The 26,132-nt window shown below is 42.4% G+C and overlaps 1 protein-coding gene across 5 annotated transcripts in view; it reads left to right on the forward strand.

Annotated features, from left to right (window-relative positions):
* The window catches only part of mospd1 (motile sperm domain containing 1), a 112,729-nt gene that overhangs the window by 59,079 nt on the left and 27,518 nt on the right, over positions 1 to 26,132 (forward strand). For 4 of the 5 annotated variants that reach the window (XR_012100490.1, XM_073057733.1, XM_073057736.1 and 1 more), the window contains exons 4-5: positions 2,786 to 3,009; positions 11,445 to 11,606. Coding sequence is in view for 4 of the 5 variants with exons in the window: in XM_073057733.1 (XP_072913834.1) it covers positions 2,786 to 3,009; positions 11,445 to 11,606 (386 nt within the window). In the remaining variant the exon portion in view is untranslated. The remainder of the gene's footprint in view (positions 1 to 2,785; positions 3,010 to 11,444; positions 11,607 to 26,132) is intronic. The other variant, XM_073057737.1, reaches the window with a different exon arrangement.

Below are 26,132 nucleotides of genomic sequence, written 5' to 3' on the forward strand. Positions count from 1 at the left end.
CCCCATGCACCCCTCATACAAACTCTTCCCCCTCCTGCTCTCTGGGAAAAGGCACCAAAGCATTTGGGCTCTCACGACCGGACTATGTAACAGTTTCTTCCCCCAAGCTATCAGACTCCTCAATACCCAGAGCCTGGACTAACACCTTACTGCGCTATTGTCTTGTTTATTATTTATTGTAATGCCTGCACTGTTTCGTGCACTTTATGCAGTCCTGGGTAGGTCTGTAGTCGTGTAGTTTTTTTTTCTGTTTTTTTACGTAGTTCAGTCTAGTTTTTGTACTGTGTCATGTAACACCATGGTCCTGAAAAACATTGTCTCGTTTTTACTATGTACTGTACCAGCAGTTATGGTCGAAATGACAATAAAATGTGACTTGACTTGACTTGTAATTCCCTTTACTCTGCTGTAGTACTGATACATCTGACTTTAGCTTCTCTTTCTCAAATTTCAGTGATTTTGATCATATTATGATCATTTTCCCCTAAGGGTTCTTTTACCTAAGTTCTCTAATCAATTCTAGTTCATTGCACAACATCCAATCCAGAAAAGTCGGTCCCCTATTGGGCTCAAACGAGCTGCTCTAAAATGCCATCTCGTAGGTACTCTAGAAACTCCCCCTCCTGGAATCCTGCACCAACATGATTTTCCCAATCTAACTGCATATCAGGTAAGATTTTCCCTTAAGGAAACCATGATGACTTTGGCCTACTTTATCACATTTCTCTATGTACTCCAAAACCTCATCCTTAATAATGGACTTCAACATCTTCTCGATCACTGAAGTAAGGCCAACTAGCCTATACTTTCTTTTCTTCTGCCTTCTTCCCTTCTTGAACAGTGGAATGACATTTGCAATTTTCCAGTCCTCTGAAATGATGACAGAATCCAGTGATTCTTGAAAGATCATTACTAATGCTTCCACAATCTCTTTAGCTATCTCTTCCAGAACCCTGGAGTGAGGTCCATCGGGCTCAGGTGACTTAATCTACCTTCAAACCTTTGAGCTTCCCAAGCACTTTCTCCCTGGTAATAACAGCTACATTCACTTCTGCCCCGACACTCTCAAATTTCTGGCATACTGCTAGTGTCTTCAACACTGAAGACTGATGCAAAATACTTTTTTTATATATAATTTATTTTTAAAATTTTTTTAAAAAAACAATGAAATCAACAAGAACATACCAGCTCAGACAGGTGTAAAAATGGAAAAAGCAAAAAAAAAAGAACATAACATTAGAGGGATGCCTATTGTACAAAGTGCTCAAAAATACTAAATATTAAATCGCAAATGAGGGCCGTGAGAAATCAGCTGGGGGGGGGGAATTGTTCGTCCGCCCCCGGCCTCATCCAGGTAGGGAAGAAATGGATCCCAGATAGCCAAAAAATTTTTAATTGAATTGGTTCTCAGAAACCTAAATTTCTCCATCTGTATGACTGAGATCATATCAGCCATCCATCTCTGAAAGGAAGGGGGAGAGGGTGATTTCCATTCCCTCAAGATAAGTCTTTTGGCAACAATCATCCCCAGCATCAGAGACTGTTGTATGGCTGTAGAGAAACAAATAGTAGATTGCGAGCAGCCAAAGATGGCGAGACCAGCTTCCAAGGGGAAGGATCTTTTATAGGCCTTTGAGTACCAGTCGAATATTTTGGACCAAAATCCAGTCAGTAATGGGCAAAGCCAAAAGGCGTGTGACAACGTGGCCTCCGTCCCTTGGCATCTATCGCACATTGGTGAGACAGAAGGGTAAATCCTGTGCAATCTAAGTTTAGAGTAGTAGAGACGGTGAACAACCGTTCTCCAAGCTGCCTCATTTGCACTTTTTTCGTTACTTACAAATTAGACATTACATTCAATCAAAGATTTGTAATTTTAAAATCCTTCCAGGGAAGCATATTTTTTTTGATATTTTAAAGAACCCTCCTGACTCTAAGCATCTCATTTCTAAGTTTGTACGTTTGTTTGATGATTGCACTGTAGCGTCTACTGTGAAGATTAGAGACGCCTGGAGAGAGGAGTTGGGCATTGAATTATCTGAAGCTGCCTGGGACAAGAGTTTGTCTATGATACAGGCTTGCTCTGTTAATAGCAGACACCAACTGATCCAGTTCAAAGTTGTTCACCGTCTTCAGTACTCTAAAGTTAGATTGCACAGGATTTACCCTTCCGTCTCGCCAATGTGTGATAGATGCCAAGGGATAGAGGCCACGTTGTCACACGCAAAATACTTATTAAGTTGTCTATCTGTTGCTGTGGTGTTAGTGGTTGTATTTTAGTTAAATTTTTGTCCCACTGTTGCATTAGAATATAGACTAGTACTAGCCTTTCAACCAACAATGTTGTGCTGTATTTTTAACCTATTCTAAGACCAAACTAACCTTCCTCTCCTACTTAGCCCTCCATTTTTCTTTAATCCATCTGCCTGAGAGTCTCTTAACTATCCCTAATGTATTTGCCTACACCACCACCCCTGGCAGGGTGTTCCACACACCCTCCACTCTCTGTGTGTAAAAAAAAACACCTGTGTCTGACATCCTGTCTATATTTTCCTCCTCTCACCTTATAATTATGTCCCTAGTATTAGCCACTTTCACCCTGGGAATCCACTCTATCAATGCTTCTTAAGAACTTGTATATCTCTATCAAGTCACCTCTCATCCTCCTTTGCTCCAAAGAGAAAAACCCTTGCACACTCACCTTTAGTCAGTTTATGATGTTTTAATTTTGTGGCTTGTGCTTTCAAAGATGTTTTATTTATTGAAATGAGCTTTCTGTCTGCAGTGTTATTCGCCATAGAGACGTGCGGCCTTGTCATTACGGTATCATAGACAAATTTCGGCTTCAGGTTTCGGAACAAAGTCAGCGGAAATCACTGGGTAAAAAGGAGGTGATTTCCGTTCTCCTTCCATCTATCAAGGAACAGGAGTGCAAGGAGGAGGAAGACAAACACATTAAGGAACATCTGGCTGAGGCAGCAGTTTTTCAACAGACCTCGTTCCAGCAGGGTAAGAGTCTTTCTGCAGTTTTATCTCAGTTGTGTTGCCTTGAGCAGAGTGGGGAAGTTCGATAAAGATTGAGAAAGTGTTATACAGTTATGTTGAAAAAGGAAGCAGAACGGAAGAAGCGTGTTTTGGAAAGGTGAAAGGTATGGACATAAAGTCCAGGGAAAGCTGGATGTCCAGAGACACCTAGGATTTGACAAAGAAAAATAAAAACCAAGTGAGGAGAGTATAGAATATATAGATGAAAAATTAGAAAAGAGATTATTTGCAAAGACAAGCCACAAAATATCATTAGAAGACAAGATTAAAAGAATTCCAAGCTATTTATTGTGTAAAATAAGTCTCTGCCTCTTGCACCAAAGACCCAGGTTCAACTTTGACCATCTGCAGTTTGCAAGTTCTCCTTGTGACTACATGGATTTCCTCGATGCCCTAGTTTCCAGCCAAGTCCCAAGGGCATGCAGGCTGATAGTTATTACCCCTAGTATGTAACACAGTGGTAGAACCTGGGGGTTAATGTCAATGGGAGATAACATAAATGTAAATGGTTGGTTGAGGATCAGTGTGAGCTTGATGCTTCTGTACTATATCTTTATGAGTAAGGAAGAAACCAGGGAAAGAATATGGTTCATTAGGGACCCAAGGAGCAATATGTGTGAGGAATCAGAGCACTTAAGCAAGGGATTAAGTGAATACATTTCAACAGTATTTATTAAGGAAAGACATTAGAGTTAGAGTCATAGAACGCTGCAGCACAGAAGCAGACCACTTGACCCATCTAGTCCATACCAAACTATTAATATGGATAGTCCCATTGACCTGCAGCTGGACCATAGACCTTCATTTCACTCCCATCGATGTGTATATGTGCAAATTGCGCTTAAATGTTGAAATTGAACCCGCATCCACCACTTGTGCTGGCAGCTCATTCCACATTCTCATGACCCTCTGAGTGAAGAAGTTCCCCTTCATGTTCTCCTTAAATATCTCACCTTTCACCCTTAACCCATATTATTTAGTTGTAGTCTTGCCCAACCTCAGTGGGAAAAACCTACTTGCATTTTGTCCTATCTATACTCCTCGTAATTTTGTATAGCTCTATTCAATCTCCCCTCATTTTCTTATGCAGACAATACTCCAAATTAGGTCTCACCAACACCTTATATAATTTCAACATAACATCCCAATTTTTGTACTCAGTATTTAGATTTATGAAAGCGAATGTGCCAAAGCCTTTCTTTACAACCCTAACTACCTGTGATGTCACTCTCAATGAATTATGTACCTGTATTCCTGGATCCCTATATTCTACCACACTCCTCAGTGCCCTACCACTTACTGTGTAAGACCTTACACTATTGGTCCTCCCAAAGTGCAACACCTCACACTTGTCTACAAAAAAAATTCCATCTGCCATTTTTCAACCCATTTTTTCCATTTGGTCCAGATTAATCTGTAAGCTTTGATAGCCTTCCTCTCTGTCCACTATGCCCCACTCTTGGTGTCATTCACGTTTTTACTGATCCAGTTTACTACATTATCATTCAGAATGTTGATATAAATTACAAACAACAATGGACCCAGCACCGATCCCTGCGGCACACCACTAGTTACAGGCCTCGAGTAAGTGAGGCAACCATCTACTACCACTCTCTGACTTCTCCCACAAAGCCACTGTCTAATCCAATTTACTACCTCATCCTGAATGCCAAGTGACTGAACCTTCTTGACCAGCCATCCATTAGGACCTTGTCAAAAGCCTTGCTAAGTTCCATGTAGACAACATCCACTACCTTGCCTTCATCAACTTTCCTGGTAACTTCCTTGAAAAATTCTGTAACATTGGTTAGACACGACTTACCACGCATTAAGTCCCTAATCAGTCCCGGTTTATCCAAATACTTACATATCTAGTCCCTTAGAATACCTTCCAATAACTTTCCCACGACTGATCCTTTTACAGGTACTGTTCTATGGATTTGCGGATTATGTCCATAGAAAATCGAATTTCAGGGATGTGTATGTTGACATATGTACTTCGATGATAACATTTACTTTGAACTTTACTGATGTCAAGCTCACTGGCCTGTAGTTTCCTGGCTTTTTCTTAGAGCCCATCTTGAACAACATTAACTATATTCCAATTCTCCGGCCCCTCACCGATTGGTAAGCGAAGTTTTAAATATTTAGGGCCCCCTGCAGTCTCTGCACTGGCATCCCACAGGGTCTGATGGAACACTTTGTAAGGGTCTATTAGCCACCCTTGTTTGCTTCAAGACAACAAACACCTCCTCCTCTATAATTGTATAGGTCCATGACTTCACCGCTGTCTTTCCTCACTTCTATAGGCTCTGTGTCTGTCTCCGAAGTAAATACAGATGCAAAAAATCCATTTAAGATCTCCCACATCTCTTTCGGCTTCATATGTATGTTACCACTCTGATCTTCCAGAGGACCAATTTTGTCCCTTGTTATTCTTTTGCTCTTAACATATCTGTAGAAGCCCTTAGGATTCTCCTCCAACTTGTCTGCTATGTTTCCTAACCCTGTTATCTTTGTCTTATTATTCTGACAGGTACAGACATTTCTGTATTCTCAAAATTTCACTTTTGAAGGCCTTCCACTTACCAAGTACATCCACGCTTGCCAGATCCTTTCTGATACCATCAAAATTGGCCTTTCTCCAATTTAGAATCTCAACCCAAGAACTGGACCTATCTCTTTCCATAATTACCTTGAAACTAATGGCATCATGATCACTAGATGCAAAGTGTTCCCCTACACAAACTTCTGTCACCTGCCCATAAAACCATAAACAGAATTAGACCATTTGGCCCGTCGAGTCTGGTCTGCCGTTTAATCATGGCTGATCCTTTTTTCCCATCCTCAGCCCCACTCCCCGGCCTTCTCCCCATAACCTTTGATGCCGTGTCCAATCAAGAACCTATCAAGCTATGCTTTAAATACCCCCAACGATCTGGCCTCCACAGCTGCCTCTGGTAATAAATTCCACAAATACACCACCCTCTGGCTAAAGAAATTTCCCTGCATCATTGTTTTAAATAGACACCCCTCTATCCTGAGGCTGTGCCCTCTTGTCCTTGACTCCCCACCATGGGAAACATTCTTTTTACATCCACTTTGTTTAGGCCTTTCAACGTTCGAAGGGTTTCAATGATCCTCTCCCTCATCCATCTAAATTCCAGCAAATACCCAGAGCTATCAAATGTTCCTCATATAATTACACTTTCATTCCCGGTGTCATCCTTGTGAACCTCCTCTGAACCCTCTCCAATACCAGCATATCTTCTTAGACGAGGAGCCCAAAACTGTTCACAATACTCAATATGAGCCCTCACCAGGGCCTTAAAAAGCTTCAGCATCACATCCCGGTTCCTGTATTCTCGACCTCTTGAAATGAATGCTAACATTGCATTTATCTTCCTCACCACTGACTCTACCTGCAAGTTAACCTTTAGGGTATTTTGCATAAGGACTCCCAAGTCCCTTTGCATCTCAGATTTTTGGATTTTCTCATTTATTTCTAACACCAAAGTGCATGACCATGCATTTTTCAACATTACCCCTTCTCCTAATCTGTCTGAGTCCTTCTACAGCCTATCTGTTTCCTCACCACTACCTGCCCCTCCACCAATCTTCATATTATCTACAAACCTGGCACTAAAGCCATCTATTCAATTATCTAAATCATTGATGTACAGCATAAAAAGAAGTGGTCCCAATACTGACCCCTGTGAAACACCACTAGTCACTGGCAGCCAACCAGAAAAAGATGCTTTTATTCTCACTCGCTGCCTCCTACCAACCAGCCAATGCTGTAACTATGCCAGAAACTTTCCTTTAATGCTCTTAACTTGGTAAGCAGCCTCATGTGTGGCACCTTGTTAAAATTTTTCTGGAAGTCCAAATATACAATATCCATTGCATCCCCTTTATCTATCCTGTGTGTAATCTCCTCAAAGGATTCCAGCAAGGTCATCAGGCAAGATTTTCCCTTAAGGAAACCATGCTGACTATCCTATCTTGTCCTGTGTCGCCAAGTACTCCATAACATCATCCTTAACAATTGACTCCAACATCTTCCCAACTAGTGAGGTCAGACTAACTGGTCTGCCATTTCCTTTCTGCTGCCTTCCTCCTTTCTTAAAGAGTGGAGTGACATTTGCAAATTTCCAGTTGTCTGGCACTATGCCAGAGTCCAATGATTTTTGCAAGATCATTACTAATGCCTCCACAATCTCTAACGCTATCTCTTTCAGAACCCTAGGGTGCAGTTCATCTGGTCCGGGTGATTTAGGTACCCTTAGGTTTTTCAGCTTTTTGAGCACCTTCTCTCTTGAAATAGTAACTGCACCTACTTCTTCCCTTCAACATCTGGCACATTGTTGGTGTCTTCCACAATGAAGACTGATGCAACATACTCATTTAGTTCTTCTGCCATCTCCTTGCCCCCACTTATTTCACCAGTCTCATTTTCTAGTGGTCCTATATCCACTCTCATCTGTCTTTTATTTTTTATGTATTTGAAAAAGCTTTTACTAATTGTTTGCTAGATGCTTTCATATTTCATCTTTTTCCTCCTAATGATTCTTTTAGTTGCTCTCTGTAGTTTTTTTAAATCTTCCCAATCCTCTGTCTTCCCACTAATTTTTGCTTTGTTGTATGCCCTCTCTTTTGCCATTTGAGCATTTCTTTGTTTTTGGAATACATCTATCCTACACCTTCCACATTTGGTCACCCCTGCCCCATCTCCTTCCAATTTACTTTGGCCAACTCCTCTTGCATACCACTGTAATTTCTTTAACTCCACCAAAGTACTGCTATTTCAGACTTTACTTTTTCCCTATCAAATTTCAAGTTGAACCCAATCAGACTGTAATCATTGCCTTCTAAGGCTTCTAATCCTTGTGGGTTGAGTTAAGAAACTGATGGCTGTTACATGCAGGCCTCCCACCAGTAGCAGGGAATGTGGACCACAGATTACAACAGAAAATAGAAAAGGTGTGTCAGAAGGGTAACGTTATAATAGTCATGGGAGATTTTAACTTGCAGGTCGATTGGGGAAATTTGTTGTTTGCTCAACAACAAACTGTTCTAAAGAGCTATCTCGTAGACATTCAACATGCTCACTCTTTTGGGATCCATTTACAACCTGAATTTCCCCAATCGACCTGCAAGTTAAAATCTCCCATGACTATTATAACGTTACCCTTCTGACACACCTTTTCTATTTTCTGTTGTAATCTGTGGTCCATATTCCCTGCTACTGGTGGGAGGCCTGCATGTAACAGCCATAAGTTTCTTAACTCAACCCACAAGGATTCAACATCTTCTGATCCTATGTCACATCTTTCTACTGATTTGATGCCTTTTTTTTTACCAGCAGAGCCATGTCACCCCCCTCTGCTGACCCTCCTATCCCTCCGATACAACATGTAACCTTGGACATTCAGCTCCCAGCTACAACCATCCTTCAGCCACGATTCAGTGGTAGCCGCAACATCATACCCAACAATCTGTGAAACAAGATCTGTGATCTGTGCAACAAGATCATCCACCTTATTTCTTGTAATCCGTGCATTGAGATATAACACTTTGAGTGCTACCCTTTTTGATTCTGCATCCCTACTGCACTGATACTTACCCTGCTGGCTGCTATTGTGTCCTATCATCAACATGCCATTGCTGACTGTCTTATTGCATGTTACCTTTGTTTTTTTACCATTCGTCTTATTCAGAATCCCTTCACTCCAGTTCCCACCCTCCTGCCAAATTAATTTAAACTCTCCCCAACAGCTCTAACAAACCTGCCTGCAAGAATATTGGTTCCCCTTGAGTTCAGGTGCAACGGTCACTCTTGAACAGCTCATACCTCCCCCTGAAGAGATCCCAATGATCCAAGAACCTGAAGCCTTTCCCCCTGCACCAGCTTTTCGGCTGCACATTAATTTGCAAATATCCTGTTTCTACCCTCACTGGCATGTGACACAGGCGGCAATCCAGAAATTACTACCCAGGAGGTCCTGCTTTCAGCTTTCTATTGAACTCTCTAAATTCTCTTTTCAGGACTTCTTTGTTTTTCCTTCCTACATCATTGGTATCAATATATACCAAGACATCTGGCTGCTGTCTCCCTCTCCAAAATGTGCACACCATCCGAGACATTCCTGACTCTGGCACCTGGGAGGCAACATACCGTCTGGGTGTTCCCTTCATGTTCACAGAATCTCCTGTCTGTTCCCCTAACTATTGAGTCCCCTATCACTACCACTTCCCTCTTCTCCCTCCGTTCTCCACCACAGACCTATTCTCATGCCTGTAATCCAGACTCCATGGCATTCCCCTGGGAGGTCATACCCACAACAGTATCCAAAATGGTATACTTATTTTTGAGGGGTATGGCTGCAGGGGTGCTCTGTGCTAACTGTCTATTCACACTTGCATTTCTCCTGACAGTCACCCTGCTACTTGCCTCCTGCAACTTCGGGGTGACTACTTCCCTGTAACTCTGATTGATGATCTCCTCACTCTCTTGTACAAGCAAAGATCATCCAGCTGCTACTCCAGATTTCTAACACAGTCTTCAAGGAGCTGCCCTGCCTCTTTTCCTAATCACAGATCAAGTATTGCACTCACAAGGGAAAATCTGCAGATCTGGAAAACTCAGCAACAAATTCAAAATGCTGGAGGAACTCAGCAAGCCAGGCAGCATTTATGGAAAATAGTACAGTTGACGTTTCAGCCCAAAATGTCAAATGTTCTTCTTTCCATAGATACTGCTTGGCCTGCTGAAATCCTCCAACATTTTGTGTGTGTTGCTCAAGTATTGCACTCTCTTCAATTGGGTCCCCTATGTATTGATTAAGGAAACTTCCCTGAATATATTTGACAAACACTTTCCCATCCAGCCCTTCGACAGTATGGGAGTCCCAGTCAATATGTGGAAAGTTAAAATCACCTACTATCACAGCCTTATATTTCTTGCAACAGCCTGCAATCTGTCTACAAAATTGTTCCTCTAAATCCTATTGGGTGGTCTATAATATAATCCCACTAACACGGTTGTACCTTTCTTGTTCCTCATTTATACCCATATAGTCTCACCAGATGAGTTTTCCAGTCTGTCCTATCTGAGTACTGCTGTGACATTTTACCTAGTGAATAATGCCATCTCTATAACGTTCCATCACTTCTAAAACAACGGAACCGCAAAATATTGAACTGCTAGTCCTGCCCTTCGTGCAACCAAGTCTCAATAGTGGCTACAATGTCATAATTCCACATGCTGATCCATGCTTTTCGCTTATAGAACATAAACATAAAACATAGAAATGTACAGCACATTACAGGTCCTTCGACCCACAATGTTGTGCCATGTAACCTACTCTGGAAACAGCCTAGAATTTCTCCAACGCATAGCCCTGTATTTTTCTAAAGCTCCTTGTACCTATCTCAGAGACTCTTAAAAAACCCTATTGTATCCACTTCCACCATCACTGCTGGCAGTGCATTCCATGAACCCACCACTCTCTGTGTGGAAAAACTTAACCCCAGCATCCTCTCGGTACCTATTTCCAAGCACCTAAAAACTACTCCCCCTCGGGTTGGCCATTTCAGCCCTGGGAAAAAGCCTCTGACTATCCACACCATCAATGCCCCTCATCATCTTATACACCTCTATCAGGACACCTCTCATCCTCCATCGCTCCAAGAAGAAACGCCAAGTTCACTCAACCTATTCTTATAAGGTACACCCTCCAATCCAGGCAACATCCTTGTAAATCTCCTCTGCACTAAGATCTTGTATAGCTGTAACATTATCTCATAGCTCTTGGACTCAATCCCATGGCTGACGAATGCCAACACTGTCAACCTGCGTAGCAGCTTTGAGTTATGTCATGTACACAGACCCCAAGATCTCTCAGATCCTCCACACTGTCAAGAGTCTTACCGTTAATATTATATTGTGTCTTCAAATTTGACCTACCAAAATGAACCACTTCACACTAATGGGGGTTGAATCCATCTGCCACTTCTCAGCCTAGCTCTGTATCCTTTGGATGTTGCACTGTAACCTCTGACAACCCTCCAGTCTATCCACGACATTCCCAATTTTTCTGTCATCGGCAAGCTTATTAATCCACCTTTCTACTTCTTCATCCAGGTCATTTATAAAAATCTGCCTTTATGTAAACTCATCTGCCTTTATCTCCAGAGTCACAACATTCCCTTTGTTTTCTGCACTCCTCTCATTTCTGCAATTTAAACCACAGTTGTTTTCTCATTTTACAGTCTTGACAGAAAGTCATAACATGAAATGTTATCTTCCTGCTATGGATTCCTCATCTAGTTTCACCATACACATAGCTTCATCAACTGGCTTTCGATAGACTCATTAATGTCTCATTAATTTTCAGAATCAAGAACAGTGTCCTCGGGACCCAGCTTGCTTACTGTCTTCCTGGGAATCATCTGCATTGCAGTGTTGATGTTACCAACACTCGGAGAAGCAGAATCCCTGGTGCCTGTCTACCTCCACTTGAGTGTCAATCAGAAGTTAGTTGCTGCTTATGTTCTGGGTAAGCATGCTTTAGATATAATACAGAGAATTCTGTGCTTAGGAAGAATACAGCACAGGAACAGCTCATGATGTTTTGCGGAACATTGCTGATTAATCATGCATAATTACTCTAATCACTTCTACCTACACATGGTCCATATCCCTCCATTTTCTGCCCATTTATGTGTCTGCCTAAGAGCTCTTCCAACACCTTTATTGTATCTGCCTCACCACAACCCCTGGCAGGCACCCAGTCTCTAGGTTTTAAAAAAAAGTGCACATCTCCTTTGAATTTTCTCCCTCTCACTTTAATTACATTTCCTCTAGTTTTGACACTGGAAAAAAGAAAGTGGCTGTTTTAATCGTCTGTATATTTCGTGGCTTTATAAATTTCTCTCAGTTCAGAAATTCCAGAGAAAAAAACCCCAAGTTTGTCCAGTCTATCCTTGCAACACATGCCCTCTAATCCTGGAACCATCGTGGTATACCTCTTTATAAATCTGCAATATAACTTCCTGACTTGACTCAGTGCCTCGACTAATGAAGACAAGCATGCTATACATCTTCACCATTCTATTAACCCATGTAGCAGCTGTCAGGGAGCTGTGAACTTGGACCCCAGGATGTCCCTGTATGTCAACTCCATTGAGGGTCCTTCCTTATGCTGGGTCTACATGTGGGCCATTTTACCTGAGGTTCACTACATGAGGGACAGATGCAGCTTTACTGAGTGAAAGTTGTGCATTTTAAGAAGTTAAGCTATGGCAGGAATTACACACTAAATGGTTAGGCCCTGGGCAGTCTGAAGAACAGAGGGATTGAGGGGCATAGGTACATGGTGCTTGAAAGTAGGGGCATAGTAGACAGGATAGTAAAGAAGGCCTTTGGCCTTTATCAGTCAGGGCATTAAGTACAGCAGTTGAGGCATCACTGGTTAAACCGTGTGCATTTCGAGTCCCTAACACCATAAGACTTAGCAGCAAGATTAGGCTGTTTGGCCCATTTAATCTGCTCCACCATTTATTATCCCTCTCAAACCCATTCTTCTGCCTCTCCCTGTAACCTTTGATGCCCTAACTAAAGTTGCATGGGAATGAAACTAGAGTGCCAGAATAGATAGGGGAGTGGTTGTGAAGTCCAATGTTATTAAGACCTCAGATAAAATCAGGAATCAAAAGGTTCAGCGTGTGGGACTTGCATTCTGAGTTGTGCATATTTCAATGCAAGAAGTATTGTAGAAAAGCTAGATGAGTTCAGCATGGATCAACACCTGGGATTGTGAAATTGTAGCCATTAGTGAGACTTGATTGCAGGAGGGGCAGGACTGGCAGCTGAATATTTCAGGTTTCCATTGATTTAGACGCAACAGTGTGGAAAGGGTCACAGGGAAAGGGGTGGAGTTACTAGTCAGGGAAAATACCACAGCAGTGCTCAGTCAGGACAGACTGGAAAACTCATCTAGTGAGGCTTTATGGGTGGAACTGAGGTAAAAGAAAGGTATGACCACATTAATGAGATTATATTATCCACATTAATGAGATTATATTATAGACCACCCAACAGTTCTTGGGATCTAGTGGAACAAATTTGTAATGAGATTGCATACTATTACAAGAAACATAAGGTAAACATTTATAGAATACCTACAAGAAAGCTCTTTAGAACAGCATTGGTGCTGTGCAATGAACAGGAATTGATTAGATAGCTTAAGGTAAAACAACCCTTAGTGGGCAGTGATCATAATATGGTAGAATTTACCTTACAATTTGAGAAGGAGAAGCTAAAGTCAGATGTATTAGTATTATAGTGGAGCAAAGGGAATTACAGAGACATGAGAGGAGCTAGCCAAAATTCATTGGAAAGGAACCACTAGTAGGGGTGACAGCAAAACTGGAGTTTCTGGGAGCAGTTTGAAAAATAAAGGATAGATACATCCCAAAGAAGTAGTATTCTAAATGCAGGATGATACAACCATGACTGACAAGAGAAGTCAAAGCCAACATAAAAGCCAAAGAAAGGCCATATAATAGAGCAAAAATTACTGGGAAGTTAGAGGATGGGAAACTTTTAAAAACCAACACAGGGCAACAAAAAAGTCACAACGAAGGAAAAGATGGAATATGAAGAGAAGCTAGCCAATAATATTAAAGAGGATATCAAAAGTTTATTTAGATATATAGAGTGTAAAAGAAAGGTGAGACCAGATATTGGACTGCTGGAAAATGATGCTAGAGAGGTAGTAATGAGGGGGCAAAGGAATGGCAGATGAACTGAATTTGTTTAAAACTAACTATATGCTTGGTAGCTACTTTATTAGGTACTGTACCTCTGGTGCTGTAGCTCATACACTTCAAGGTTCAACATGTTATACAGAGATTCTTTTCTGCAAGTATTTTGCATCATCTTTCATTGTGGAAGACATTAGCAGTATCCTGAAAATTTGACAGTGTCGGGGGGCACAAGTGTGTGAAGTTGCCTTTATTAGCGAGAGGGTGCTTGGGAAACTGAAAGGTCTGAAGGTTGGCAAGTCACCTGGACCAGGTGTTCTACATCCCAGGGTTCTGAAAGAGGTGGCTGATGGGATTGTGGAGGTATTAGTAATGATCATTCAAGAATCGCGAGATTCTGGAATTGTTCTGGAAGACTGGATATTGTAAATTTCACTCCACTCTTCAAGGAGAGAGAGAGGCAGAAGAAAGGATACTATAAACCAGTTAGTTTGACCTCTGTGGATGGGAAGATGTTAGAGCTGGTTGTTAAGCATGTGGTTTCAGGGTACTTAGGGATACAAGATAAAAATAGGCCAAAGTCAATATGGTTCTCTTAAGGGAAAATCTTGCTTAACAAATCTGTTGGAATTCTTTGAAGAAATAACAATCAGGATAGACAAAGGAAAATCGATGGATGTTGTGTACTTGGATTTTCAGAAGTCCTTTGATAAGGTGCCACACATGAGGTTGTTTAACAAGTTAAGAGCCTTTGGTATTACAAGAAAAATGCTAGCATGGATAGAATTTGGAGAAGGAAGTCTGAGAATCAGAACAGGAGTGATGTAGGAGCCATTTTGATTTTTTCTTCTCATCAAGGTTAAGAGAGGCGGGTCTGCGCAGACGTGTGACGTAAGGCAGTGAAGCGCGGAAGATTTAGAAGGACAGAAATCCTGATTCGGGTTTAATTTGGAGAAGGAAGTCTGAGAATCAGAACGGGAGTGCTGCGGGAGCCATTTTGATTTTTTCTTCTCATCGGGGTTAGGAGAGGTTGGTCTGCGTAGGCGTGTGACGTCGGGCAGTGAAGCGCGGAAGATTTAAAAGGAACACAGCCATATACAGCCTTATACAGCGGGCAGCGTTGTTTGTGGGCAGCGGAGTGAGCCGGGAGCAGAGTGAAGGCTTAAGGGCTTTGGCTCAACAGGCTTAGGTGGAAATGGGCGAGGCAAGGTAGGTTTAGTTTTCAATTTTTCCTGTTACTTAAGGAAAGGGGGAATTATGAGTGTGAGGGCAGCTTGTTGTTTGTTCTCGGTGTCGGATGTGGGAGGTCCTGGAGTCTCTTAGCCTCCCGGACAACCATATCTGTGCCAGGTGCGCCGAGCTGCAGCTTCTAAGGGACCGTGTTAGAGAACTGGAGCTGCAGCTCGATGACCTTCGTCTGGTCAGGGAGAGTGAGGAGTTGATAGAGAGGAGTTACAGGCAGGTGGTCACACCAGGGCCACGGGAGGCAGACAAGTGGGTCATGGTTAGGAGAGGGAAGGGGAAGAGTCAGGTACTAGAGAGTACCCTAGTGGCTGTACCCCTTGACAATAAGTACTCCTGTTTGAGTACTGTTTGGCGGGGGGACAACCTACCTGGGGGAAGCAACAGTGGCCGTACCTCCGGCACAGAGTCCGGCCCTGTAGCTCAGAAGGGTAGGGAAAGGAAGAGGAAGGCAGTAGTAATAGGGGACTCAATAGTTAGGGGGTCAGATAGGCGATTCTGTGGATGCAGTCAGGAGACCTGGATGGTAGTTTGCCTCCCTGGTGCCAGGGTCCAGGATGTTTCTGATCGCGTCCAAGATATCCTGAAGTGGGAGGGTGAGGAGCCAGAGGTTGTGGTACGTGTAGGTACCAATGACATAGTAGGAAAAGGGAAGAGGTTCTGAAAGGAGAATATAGGGAGTTAGGAAGGGAGTTGAGAAGAAGGACCACGAAGGTAGTAATCTCGGGATTACTACCTGTGCCATGTGACAGTGAAAGTAGGAGTGGAATGAGGTGGAGGATAAATGCGTGGCTGAGGGATTGGAGCAAGGGGCAGGAATTCAAATTTCTGGATCATTGGGACCTCTTTTGGGGCAAGTGTGACCTGTACAAAAAGGACGGGTTGCACTTGAATCCCAGGAGACCAATATCCTGGCAGGGAGATTTGCTAAGGCTCCTGGGGAGACTTTAAACTAGAATGGTTGGGGAGTGGAAATCAAATTGAAGAGACTGGGAGAGAGGAGATTAGTTCACAAATAGAGAAAGCTTGTAGACAATGTGTGAGGGAGAATAGGCAGGTGATAGAGAAGGGGAGTGCTCAGACTGAAGATGTAGGGGAGAAGGAAGAAAAAGAAGATAGTAATTGTTTACACCGTAAGAGGTAAACAGAGAGTAAGAGGTGGATAATTTCTTAAATGCATTTATTTTAATGCTAGGAGCATTGTAAGAAAGGTGGATGAGCTTAGAGCACGGATTGATACCTGGAAATATGATGTTGTAGCTATTAGTGAAACATGGTTGCAGGAGGGGTGTGATTGGCAACTAAATATTCCTGGATTTCGTTGCTTCAGGTGTGATAGAATCAGAGGGGCAAGAGGGGGAGGTGTTGCAGTACTTGTCAGAGAAAATATTACAGCGGTGCTTTGGCAGGATAGATTAGAGGGCTCGTCTAGGGAGGCTATTTTGGTTGAATTGAGGAATGGGAAAGGTGTAGTAACACTTATAGGGGTGTATTATAGACCACCTAATGGGTAGCGAGGATTGGAGGAGCAAATTTGTAGGGAGATAACAGATATTTGTAGTAAGCACAAAGTTGTGATTGTGGGAGATTTTAATTTTCCACACATAGACTGGGAAGCCCATTCTGTAAAAGGGCTGGATGGTTTGGAGTTTATAAAATGTGTGCAGGACAGTTTTTTGCAGCAATACATAGAGGTACCAACTAGAGAATGGGCAGTGTTGGATCTTCTGTTAGGGAATGAGATAGGTCAGGTGACGGAGGTATGTGTTGGGGAGCACTTCGGGTCCAGTAATCACAATGCCACTAGTTTCAATATAATTATGGAGAAGGATAGGTCTGGACGCAGGGTTGAGATTTTTGATTAGAGAATGGCTAACTTTGAGGAGATGCGAAAGGATTTAGGAGTGGATTGGGACAATTTGTTTTATGGGAAGGATGTAATAGAGAAATGGAGGTCATTTAACTGAAATTTTGAGGGTACAGAATCTTTATGTTCCTGTTAGGTTGAAAGGAAAGAAAAGTTTGAGAGAGCCATGGTTTTCAAGGGATATTGGAAACTTGGTTCGGAAAAAGAGAGAGATCTACAGTAAATATAGGCAGCATGGAGTAAATGAGGTGCTCGAGGAATATAAAGAATGTAAAAAGAATCTTAAGAAAGAAATTAGAAAAGCTAAAAGAAGATATGAGGTTGCTTTGGCAAGTAAGGTGAAAATAAATCCAAAGGGTTTCTACAGTTATATTAATAGCAAAAGGATAGTGAGGGATAAAATTTCTTAGAGAATCAGAGTGGACAACTATGTGTGGAGCCAAAAGAAATGGGGGAGATTTTGAACAATTTGTTTTCTTCAGTATTCACTAAGGAGAAGGATATTGAATTATGTAATGTAAGGGAAACAAGTTGGGTAGTTATGGAAACTATGATGAATAAAGAAGGGGAAGTACTGGCGCTTTTAAAGAATATAAAAGTGGATAAGTCTCTGGGTCCTGACAGGATATTCCCTAGGATCTTGAGGAAAGTTAGTGTAGAAATAGCAGGGGCTCTGACAGAAATCTTTCAAATGTCATTAGAAATGGGAATGGTGCCGGAGGATTGGCATATTGCTCATGTGGTTCCATTGTTTAAAAAGGATTCTAAGAGTAAACCTAGCAATTATAGGCCTGTCAGTTTGACATCAGTGGTGGTTAAATTAATGGAAAGTATACTTAGAGATGGTATATATAATTCTCTGGATAGACAGGGTCTGATTAGGAACAGTCAACATGGATTTGTGCGTGGAAGGTCATGTTTGACAAATCTTATTGAATTTTTTGAAGAGGTTACTAGGAAAGTTGACAAGGGTAAAGCAGTGGATGTTGTCTATATGGACTTCAGTAAGGTCTTTGACAAGGTTCCACATGGAAGGTTAGTTAGGAAGGTTCATCATTAGGTATTAATATTGAAGTAGTAAAATGGATTCAACAGTAGCTGGATGGGAGATGCCAGAGAGTAGTGGTGGATAACTGTTTGTCAGGTTGGAGGCTGGTTACTAGTGGTGTGCCTCAGGGATCTGTACTGGGTCCAATGTTGTTTGTCATATACATTAATGAGCTGGATGATGGGGTGGTAAATTGGATTAGAAAATATGCAGATGATACTAAGATAGGTGGTGTTGTGGATAATGAAGTAGGTTTTCAAAGCTTGCAGAGAGATTCAGGCCAGTTAGAAGAGTGGGCTGAAAGATGGCAAATGGAGTTTGATGCTGATAAGTGTGAGGTGCTACATTTTGGTAGGAATAATCCAAATAGGACATACATGGTAAATGGTAGGGCATTGAGGAATGCAGTAGAACAGAGTGATCTAGGAATAATGGGGCATAGTTCCCTGAAGATGGAATCTCATGTGGATAGGGTGGTTAAGAAAGCTTTTGGTATGTTGGCCTTTATAAATCAGAGCATTGAGTGTAGAAGTTGGGATGTAATGTTAAAATTGTACAAGGCATTAGTGAGGCCAAATTTGGAGTATTGTGTACAGTTCTGGTCACCGAATTATACGAAAGATGTCAACAAACGAGAGAGTACAGAGGAGATTTACTAGAATGTTACCTGGGTTACAGAGAAAGGTTGAACAAGTTAGGTCTTTATTCTTTGGAGCATAGAAGGTTGAAGGGGGTCTTGATAGAGGTATTTAAAATTATGAGGGGGATAGATAGAGTTGAAGTGGATAGGCTTTTTCCATTGAGAGTAGGGGAGATTCAAACAGGAGGATATGAGTTGAGGGTTAAGAGGCAAAAGTTTAGGGGTAACATGAGGGGGAGCTTCTTTACTCAGAGAGTGATAGCTGTGTGGAACGAGCTTCCGGTGACCCCTGTTTCCATCCAAGGGGTCAGTGTGGACATGGTGAAGGATTACAAATACCTGGGGATACGAATTGACAATAAACTGGACTGGTCAAAGAACTCTGAGGCTGTCTGCAAGAAGGGTCAGAGCCATCTCTATTTCCTGAGGAGACTGAGGTCCTTTAACATCTGCCGGATGATGCTGAGGATGTTCTACGAGGCTGTGGTGGCCAGTGCTATCATGTTTGCTGTTGTGTGCTGGTGCAGCAAGCTGAGGGTACCAGACACCAACAGAATCAACAAACTCATTCGTAAGGCCAGTGATGTTGCTGGGGTGGAACTGGACTCTCTGACGGTGGTATCTGAGGAGAGGATGCTGTCCAAGTTGTATGCCATTTTGGACATAGACTCCCATCCACTCCATAATGTACTGGTTAGGCACAGGAGTACATTCAGCCAGAGACTCATTCCACTGAGATGTAACACTGAGCGACATAGGAAGTCATTCCTGCCTGTGGCCATCAAACTTTACAACTTCTCCCTCGGAGTGTCAGACACCCTGAGCCAATAGGCTGGTCCTGGACTTATTTCCACTTGGCATGATTAACATTATTTTTTAATTATTTATGGTTTTATATTGCTATATTTCTACACTATTCTTGGTTGGTGCGGCTGTAACGAAACCCAGTTTCCCTCGGGATCAATAAAGTATGTCTGTTTGTCTGTCTGTAGAAGTGGTAGAGGCAGGTTTGATATTGTCATTTGAAAAAAAAATTGGATAGGTATATGGACAGGAAAGGAATGGAGGGTTATGGGCTGAGTGCGGGTCAGTGGGACTAGGTGAGAGTAAGCGTTCGGCACGGACTAGAAGGGCCGAGATGGCCTGTTTCTGTGCTGTAATTGTTATATGATTAATACTAGCTGATTGGCAGGAGGCAAAGAGTGGTAACAAAGGGAGCCTTTGTGCTTGGCTGTCGGTGACTAGTGGTGTTCCTCAGGGTCTCTGTTGGGACCACTTCTTTTTACATTATATGTCAATGATTTGGATGACAGAATTGATGGTAGGGTAGTGTTGAGAAAGCAGAGAGACTGTACAGAAGGACTTAGACGGATTAGGAGAATAGGCAGGTGGAATACAGAGTTGGGAAATGTATGATCATGCACTTTGTTAGAAGTAATATAAGTGTGAACTGTTTTCTAAATGCAGAGAAAATTCAAAAATCTGAGATGCAAGGGACTTGGGAGTTCTCATGCAGGATTCTCTGAAGATTAATTTACAGGTTGATTTGGTGGTGAGGAAGGCAAATGCAATGTTAGCATTCATTTTAAGAGGATTAGGATATTAAAGCAAGGATGTAATGTTGAGGTTTTATAAGGCATTAGTGAGGGCTCACTTGATGTATTTTGAGCAGTTATAGACCCCTGATCCTAGAAAGGATGTACTGACTTTGGAGAGGGTTCAAAGGAGGTTCACAGAAATATTTGGGATTGCACTGGAACTGTATTCACTGGGATTCAGAGGAATGTAGGGAATTTTGCATTTACATCTTATCAGATGTTTCCTGTGTTGGGAGAGTCTAAGACCAGAGGATACGGCCTATAAATTCTCTGTTTAGAATGGAGTTGAGGAGGAATTTTTTTAGCCAGAGAGTCATGAATTTTTGGAATTTGTTTCCATACTGTGGAGGCCACATTATTGGATATATTTAGGTAGAGGTTGATAGATTCTTAATTAGTCTGGGCATGAAGGGATGCGGGGAGGAAGCAAATAATTGGGGCTGAGAGGGAAATTGATTAACCATGTTGAAATGGTGGAGCAGACTCAAGGTGAAGTGGTCTAATTCTGCTCCTGTATTTTATGGTAGTGATAGTAGGTGATTTTAACTTTCCACATATTACCTGGGACATCCATATTGTACTGATGGGATGAGATGAGTTTGACAAATGTGTTCAGGAAAGTTCTAGAGTCGTAGAAAAATACAGCACAGAAACAGGACCTTTGTCCCATCTAGTGCATGCAGAAAACATGTAAATTGCCTACTCCTGTCAACCTGCACTGACTCCACAGCCCTCCATATCCCTACCATCTATGTACCTATCCAAACTTTGCTCAAACATTGAAATCATATTTGCATGTCCCACTTGTGCTGGCAGCTCATTCCACACTCTTGCGGCCCTCTGGGTGAAGAAGTTTCCCTTCATGTTCCCCTTAAACTTTTCACCTTTCACCTGTAACCCTTGACTTCTGATTGTAGTCCCACCCAACCTTAGTGGTAAAAACCTGCTTGTATTTACTCTATATACAATTTTGTATACCTCTTTCAAATCTTCTCTCAATCCTCTATGTTCTAAATATTAGTCTTAACTTATTCAATCTCTCCTTAGAACTCAGGTCCTCCAGACTCAGCAACATTCTTGTAAGTTTTCTCTGTACTCTTTCAACCTCATTTACATCTCTCCTGTAGGCAGATGACCAAAACTGCACACAGTACTCCAAACAAGGCCTCACCAATGTCCAGTACATGTTCAACACAACATCCCATCTCCTTTACTCAGTTCTTTGATTTAGAAAGGCCAATGTGTCAAAAGCTTTCATTACAACCCTTTCTACCTGTGATGCCACTTTCAACAAATTATGGACCTGTATTCCCTGATCCCTTTGTTCCACCACACTTGGTGCCCAGGTCAAGTCAGGTCAAGTCAAGTGAAGTCAACTTTTATTGTCATTTCGACCATAACTGCTGGTATAGTGCATAGTAAAAATGAGACAGTGTGTAAGACCTACCTTGGTTCATTCTACCAAAGTGCAAAACCTTGCACTAAGACCACAAGACCATAAGACATAGGAGCAGAATTAGGCCATTCAGCCCATTGAGTCTGCTCCGCCATTCCATCATGGGTGATCCTGGATCCCACTCAACCTCATACACCTCCCTTCTCGCCATATCCTTTGATATCCTGACTGATCAGGAAACGATCAACTTTTGCTTTAAATATATCCACAGACTTGACCTCCACCTCAGACTGTGGCAGAGCATTCCACAGCTTCACTACTGTTTAGCTAAAAAAAAAATTCTCCTTACCTCTGTTTGAAAAGATCGCCCCTTAATTTCGAGATTGTGCCCTCTAGTTCCGGATACACGCACCACAGGAAACATCCTCTCCACATCCACATTATCTAGTCCTTTCAGCATTTGGTGGGTTTCAAGGAAATCTCCCTCACCCCCCCCCCCCCCCCCCCCCGTGTTCTTCTCAATTACAATGAGCACAGGCCCAAAACTGCCAAACACTTAACCCCTTGTTAACCCCTTCATTCCCAGAATCATCCTTGTGACCCTCTTCTGGACTCTGTCCAATAACAACACATCCTTTCTGAGATAAGGGAACCAAAACTATTGACGATACTCCCAAGTACGGCCCGACTGGTGTCTCATAAAGGCTCAGCATTATCTCCTTGCTTTTATATTCTATTCCTCTTGAAATAAATGCCAACATTGCATTTGCCTTCTTTACCACAGACTCCACCTGTAAGTTGGTCTTGCACGAGGACATCTAAGACCCTCTGCACCTCTGATGTTTGAACCTTCGCCCCATTTAGATAATAGTCTGCACTATTGTTCCTTTTACCAAAATGCATTATCATACATTTCCCAACATGTATTCCATCTGCCACTTTTTCGCCCATTCTTCCAATTTGTCTAAGTCCTGCTGCAATCGCATTGCTTCCTCAGCACTACCTACCCCTCCACCTATCTTTGTATCATCCACAGACTTTGCCACGATGCCATCAATTCCATTATCCAAATCACTGACAAACAATGTGAAAAGCAGTAGTCCTAAGACTGACCCCTGAGGAACACTGCTAATCACTGGCAACCAACCAGAAAAGGCCCCTTATATTCCCATTCGCTGCCTGCTGCCTGTCAGCCATTCCTCTATCCATGCTAGTATTTTTGCTGTAACGTCATAGGATTTTATCTTGTTAGGCAGCCTCATGTGTGGCACCTTATCAAATGCCTTCTGAAAATCCAAGTAAATGACATCTACTGCCTCTCCTTTGTCCACCCTGCTTGTTACTTCCTCAAAGAACTCTAACAGATTTCTCAGGCAAGATTTCCCTTTACAGAAACCATGCTGACTTTGACTTATTTTATCATTAGTCTCCAAGTACCCTGAAACCTCATCCTTAATAATAGACTCCAACACTTTCCCAACCACTGAGGTTAGGCTTTCTTTTGTCTTCCTGCCTTCCTAAAGAGTGGAGAGACATTTACAATCTTCCAGTCCTCTGGTACATGCAAGAATCAAGTGATTCTTAAAAGATCATGACCAATGCATCCATTCTGTTCAGCAACCTCTCTCAGGACTCTGGGATGTAGCCCATCTGGTCCAGGTGACTTATCCACCTGAAAACCTTTGAGTTTGCCTAGCACTTTTTCATTTGAAATAGTAACAACACTCATTCCTTTTCCTTGACACTCACATACTTCTGGCACACTGCTAGTGTCTTCCACAGTGAAGACAATTGCAAAGTACCTATTAAGTTTATATGCCATTTCTTTGACCCCTATTACTACCTCACCAGCATCATTTTCCAGTTGTCCAATATCAACTCTCACCTCCCTTTTATGATTTATATAACTGAAAAAACTTTTGGTATCCTGCTTTGTATTATAGGCTAGTTTCAAACTTATTACAGGCCCTTCAGCCCACGATGCCATGCCGAACGTATACTTATTTTAGAAATTACCTAGAGTTACCCATAGCCCACTATTTTTCTAAGCTCTGTGTACCTATCCAGGAGTCTCTTAAAAGACCCTATCGTATCCACCTCCACCACTGCCGCTGGCAGCCCATTTCACACACTCACCACTCTGCATAAAAAAAACTTGCCCCTGACATCACCTCCGTACCTACTTCCAAGCACCTTACAACTGTGCCCTCTCGTGCTAGCCATTTCAGCCCTGGGAAAAAGCCTCTGACTATCCACACGATCAGTGCCTCATCATCTTCTACACCGCTATCAGGTCACTTCTCATCCTCCATTGCTGCAAGGAAAAAAGGCCAGGTTCACTCAACCTATTCTCATAAGGCATACTCCCCAATCCAGGCAATATCCTTGTAAATCTGTGCACCCTTTCTATAGTATCCACATCCTTCCTGTAGTGAGTTGACCAGAACTGAGCACAGTACTCCAAGTGGCATCTGACCAGGTCCTATGGAGCTGTTACATTACCTTTCAACTCTTAAACTCAATCCCACAGTTTATGAAGGCCAATGCACCATATGCCTTCTGAACCACAGGGTCAATCTGCGCAGCACCTTGAGTGTCCTATGGACTCGGACCCCAAGATCACTCTGATTCTCCACACTGCCAAGAGTCTTACCATTAATACTATATTCTGCCATCATATTTGATCTACCAAAATGAACCACCTTACACTTATCTGGGTTGGACTCCATCTGCCAATTCTCAGCCCAGTTTTGCATCCTATGGATGTCGCGCTGTAACCTCTGACAGCCCTCCACACTATCCACAACACCCCCAACCTTTGTGTCATCAGCAAATTTACTAACCCATCCGTCCAGTTCCTCATTCAGGTCATTTATAAAAATCACAAAGAGAAGGGGTCCCAGAACAGATCCCTGAGGCACACCACTGGCCACCAACCTCCATGCAGAATATGACCCATCTACAACCACTCTTTGCCTTCTGTGGGCAAACCAATTCTGTATCAACAAAGCAAGTTTCTCCTCATATTTCATCTTTTCCTTTTTTATAGCTTTTTTAGTTGCCTTTTGTTGGATTTTAAGTTTCCCAATCATTCAACTTCCCACTCACTTTTGCTACTTTATATGCCCTTCCTTCCTTGGATTTTATGCAATCCTTAACTTCCTTTGTCAGCCACAGTTGCCTAGCTGTGCCATTTGAGAACAACTTCCTCTGTGGGACTTATCTATCCTGCACCTTGTGAACTATTCCCAGAAACATCAGCCATCTCTGTTCTGCTGTCATCCCCACCTGTATCCTCCTCCAATCCAGCTGGGCAAGCTCCTCTCTCATGCCTCTGTAATTCCCTTTTTTAAAATTGTGATACTGGTACATTTGACTTATGTTTCTCCCTCTCAAATTGCAGTATGAATTCAATGATATTATGATCACTGCCTCTTAAGGGTTCCTTTACATTAACCTCCCTAATAAGATCTGGGTTATTATACAACACCCAATCTAAGATGACCTTTCCCTAAGTAAACTCAAGCATAAGCTACTCTGAAAAGCCATCTCATAGTCATTCAACAAATTCTCTCTCTTGTGACCCGACACCATTCCCTTGCATATTGAAGTCCCCCATTACAATTGTGTCATTACCTTTATTACATGTCTCTTCCAGGTCCCTTTGCAATCTCAACTGCACATCTTGGCTACTATTTGGAGGCCTATATATGATTTCCATGATGTTTTTTTTTCACTTTTGCAGTTTCTTAACTCCACCAACAAAGATTCAACATTCTCTGACCCTATGTCCCCTCTTTCTAAAGATGTAATTCCATCTCTTACCAACAGAGCCACACCATTGCCTATGCCTTCCTGCCTGTCCTTTCAATACTTGTCTGCCTGAAGTTCCATCTGCCATTTTCTAGCTGATGCAAGCCATGATAGCTTTCCTCACTGTCCACTACACCCCTAATCTTGGAGTCATGTGCAAATTTACTGATCCAGTCAACCACACCATCATCCAGATCATTGATAGATGACAAGCAAGCCAATGAGTGGCAGCGGATGGTTGACTCTCAGACTGGACTAGTGATGTGCTGCAGTGATCAGTGCTGGCTCTGTTGTTTTTCATCATTTATATCAACAATCTGAATGACAATGTGGTTAACTGGATCAGCAAATTTGTGGATGACACCAAGATTGGAAGTGAGGTGGACAGTCAGAAGGCTATCACGACTGCAGAGGGATCTGGATCAGCTGAAAAATGGCAGATGGAATTTAATGCATGCAAGTATGAGGTGTTGCACTTGGGTAGGACGAACCAGGGTAGGTCTTACACAACGAATGGTAGCGCATTGAGTACGGTAGAACAAGAGGTTGTAACAATACATGTCCATAACTCGTTGAAAGTGGCATCACAGGTAGATAGGGTCTGTCCCTATGCTCCATCCACCAGAAAACATAGGATCTCCCAGCAGCCACCCATTATTCCACTTCCCATTCCCATTCTGATATGTGTGCTCCACTGTCATGATGAGGCGACA

This window comes from Hemitrygon akajei, chromosome 10, assembly GCF_048418815.1.
Source record: "Hemitrygon akajei chromosome 10, sHemAka1.3, whole genome shotgun sequence".
Lineage (NCBI taxonomy): Eukaryota > Metazoa > Chordata > Chondrichthyes > Myliobatiformes > Dasyatidae > Hemitrygon > Hemitrygon akajei.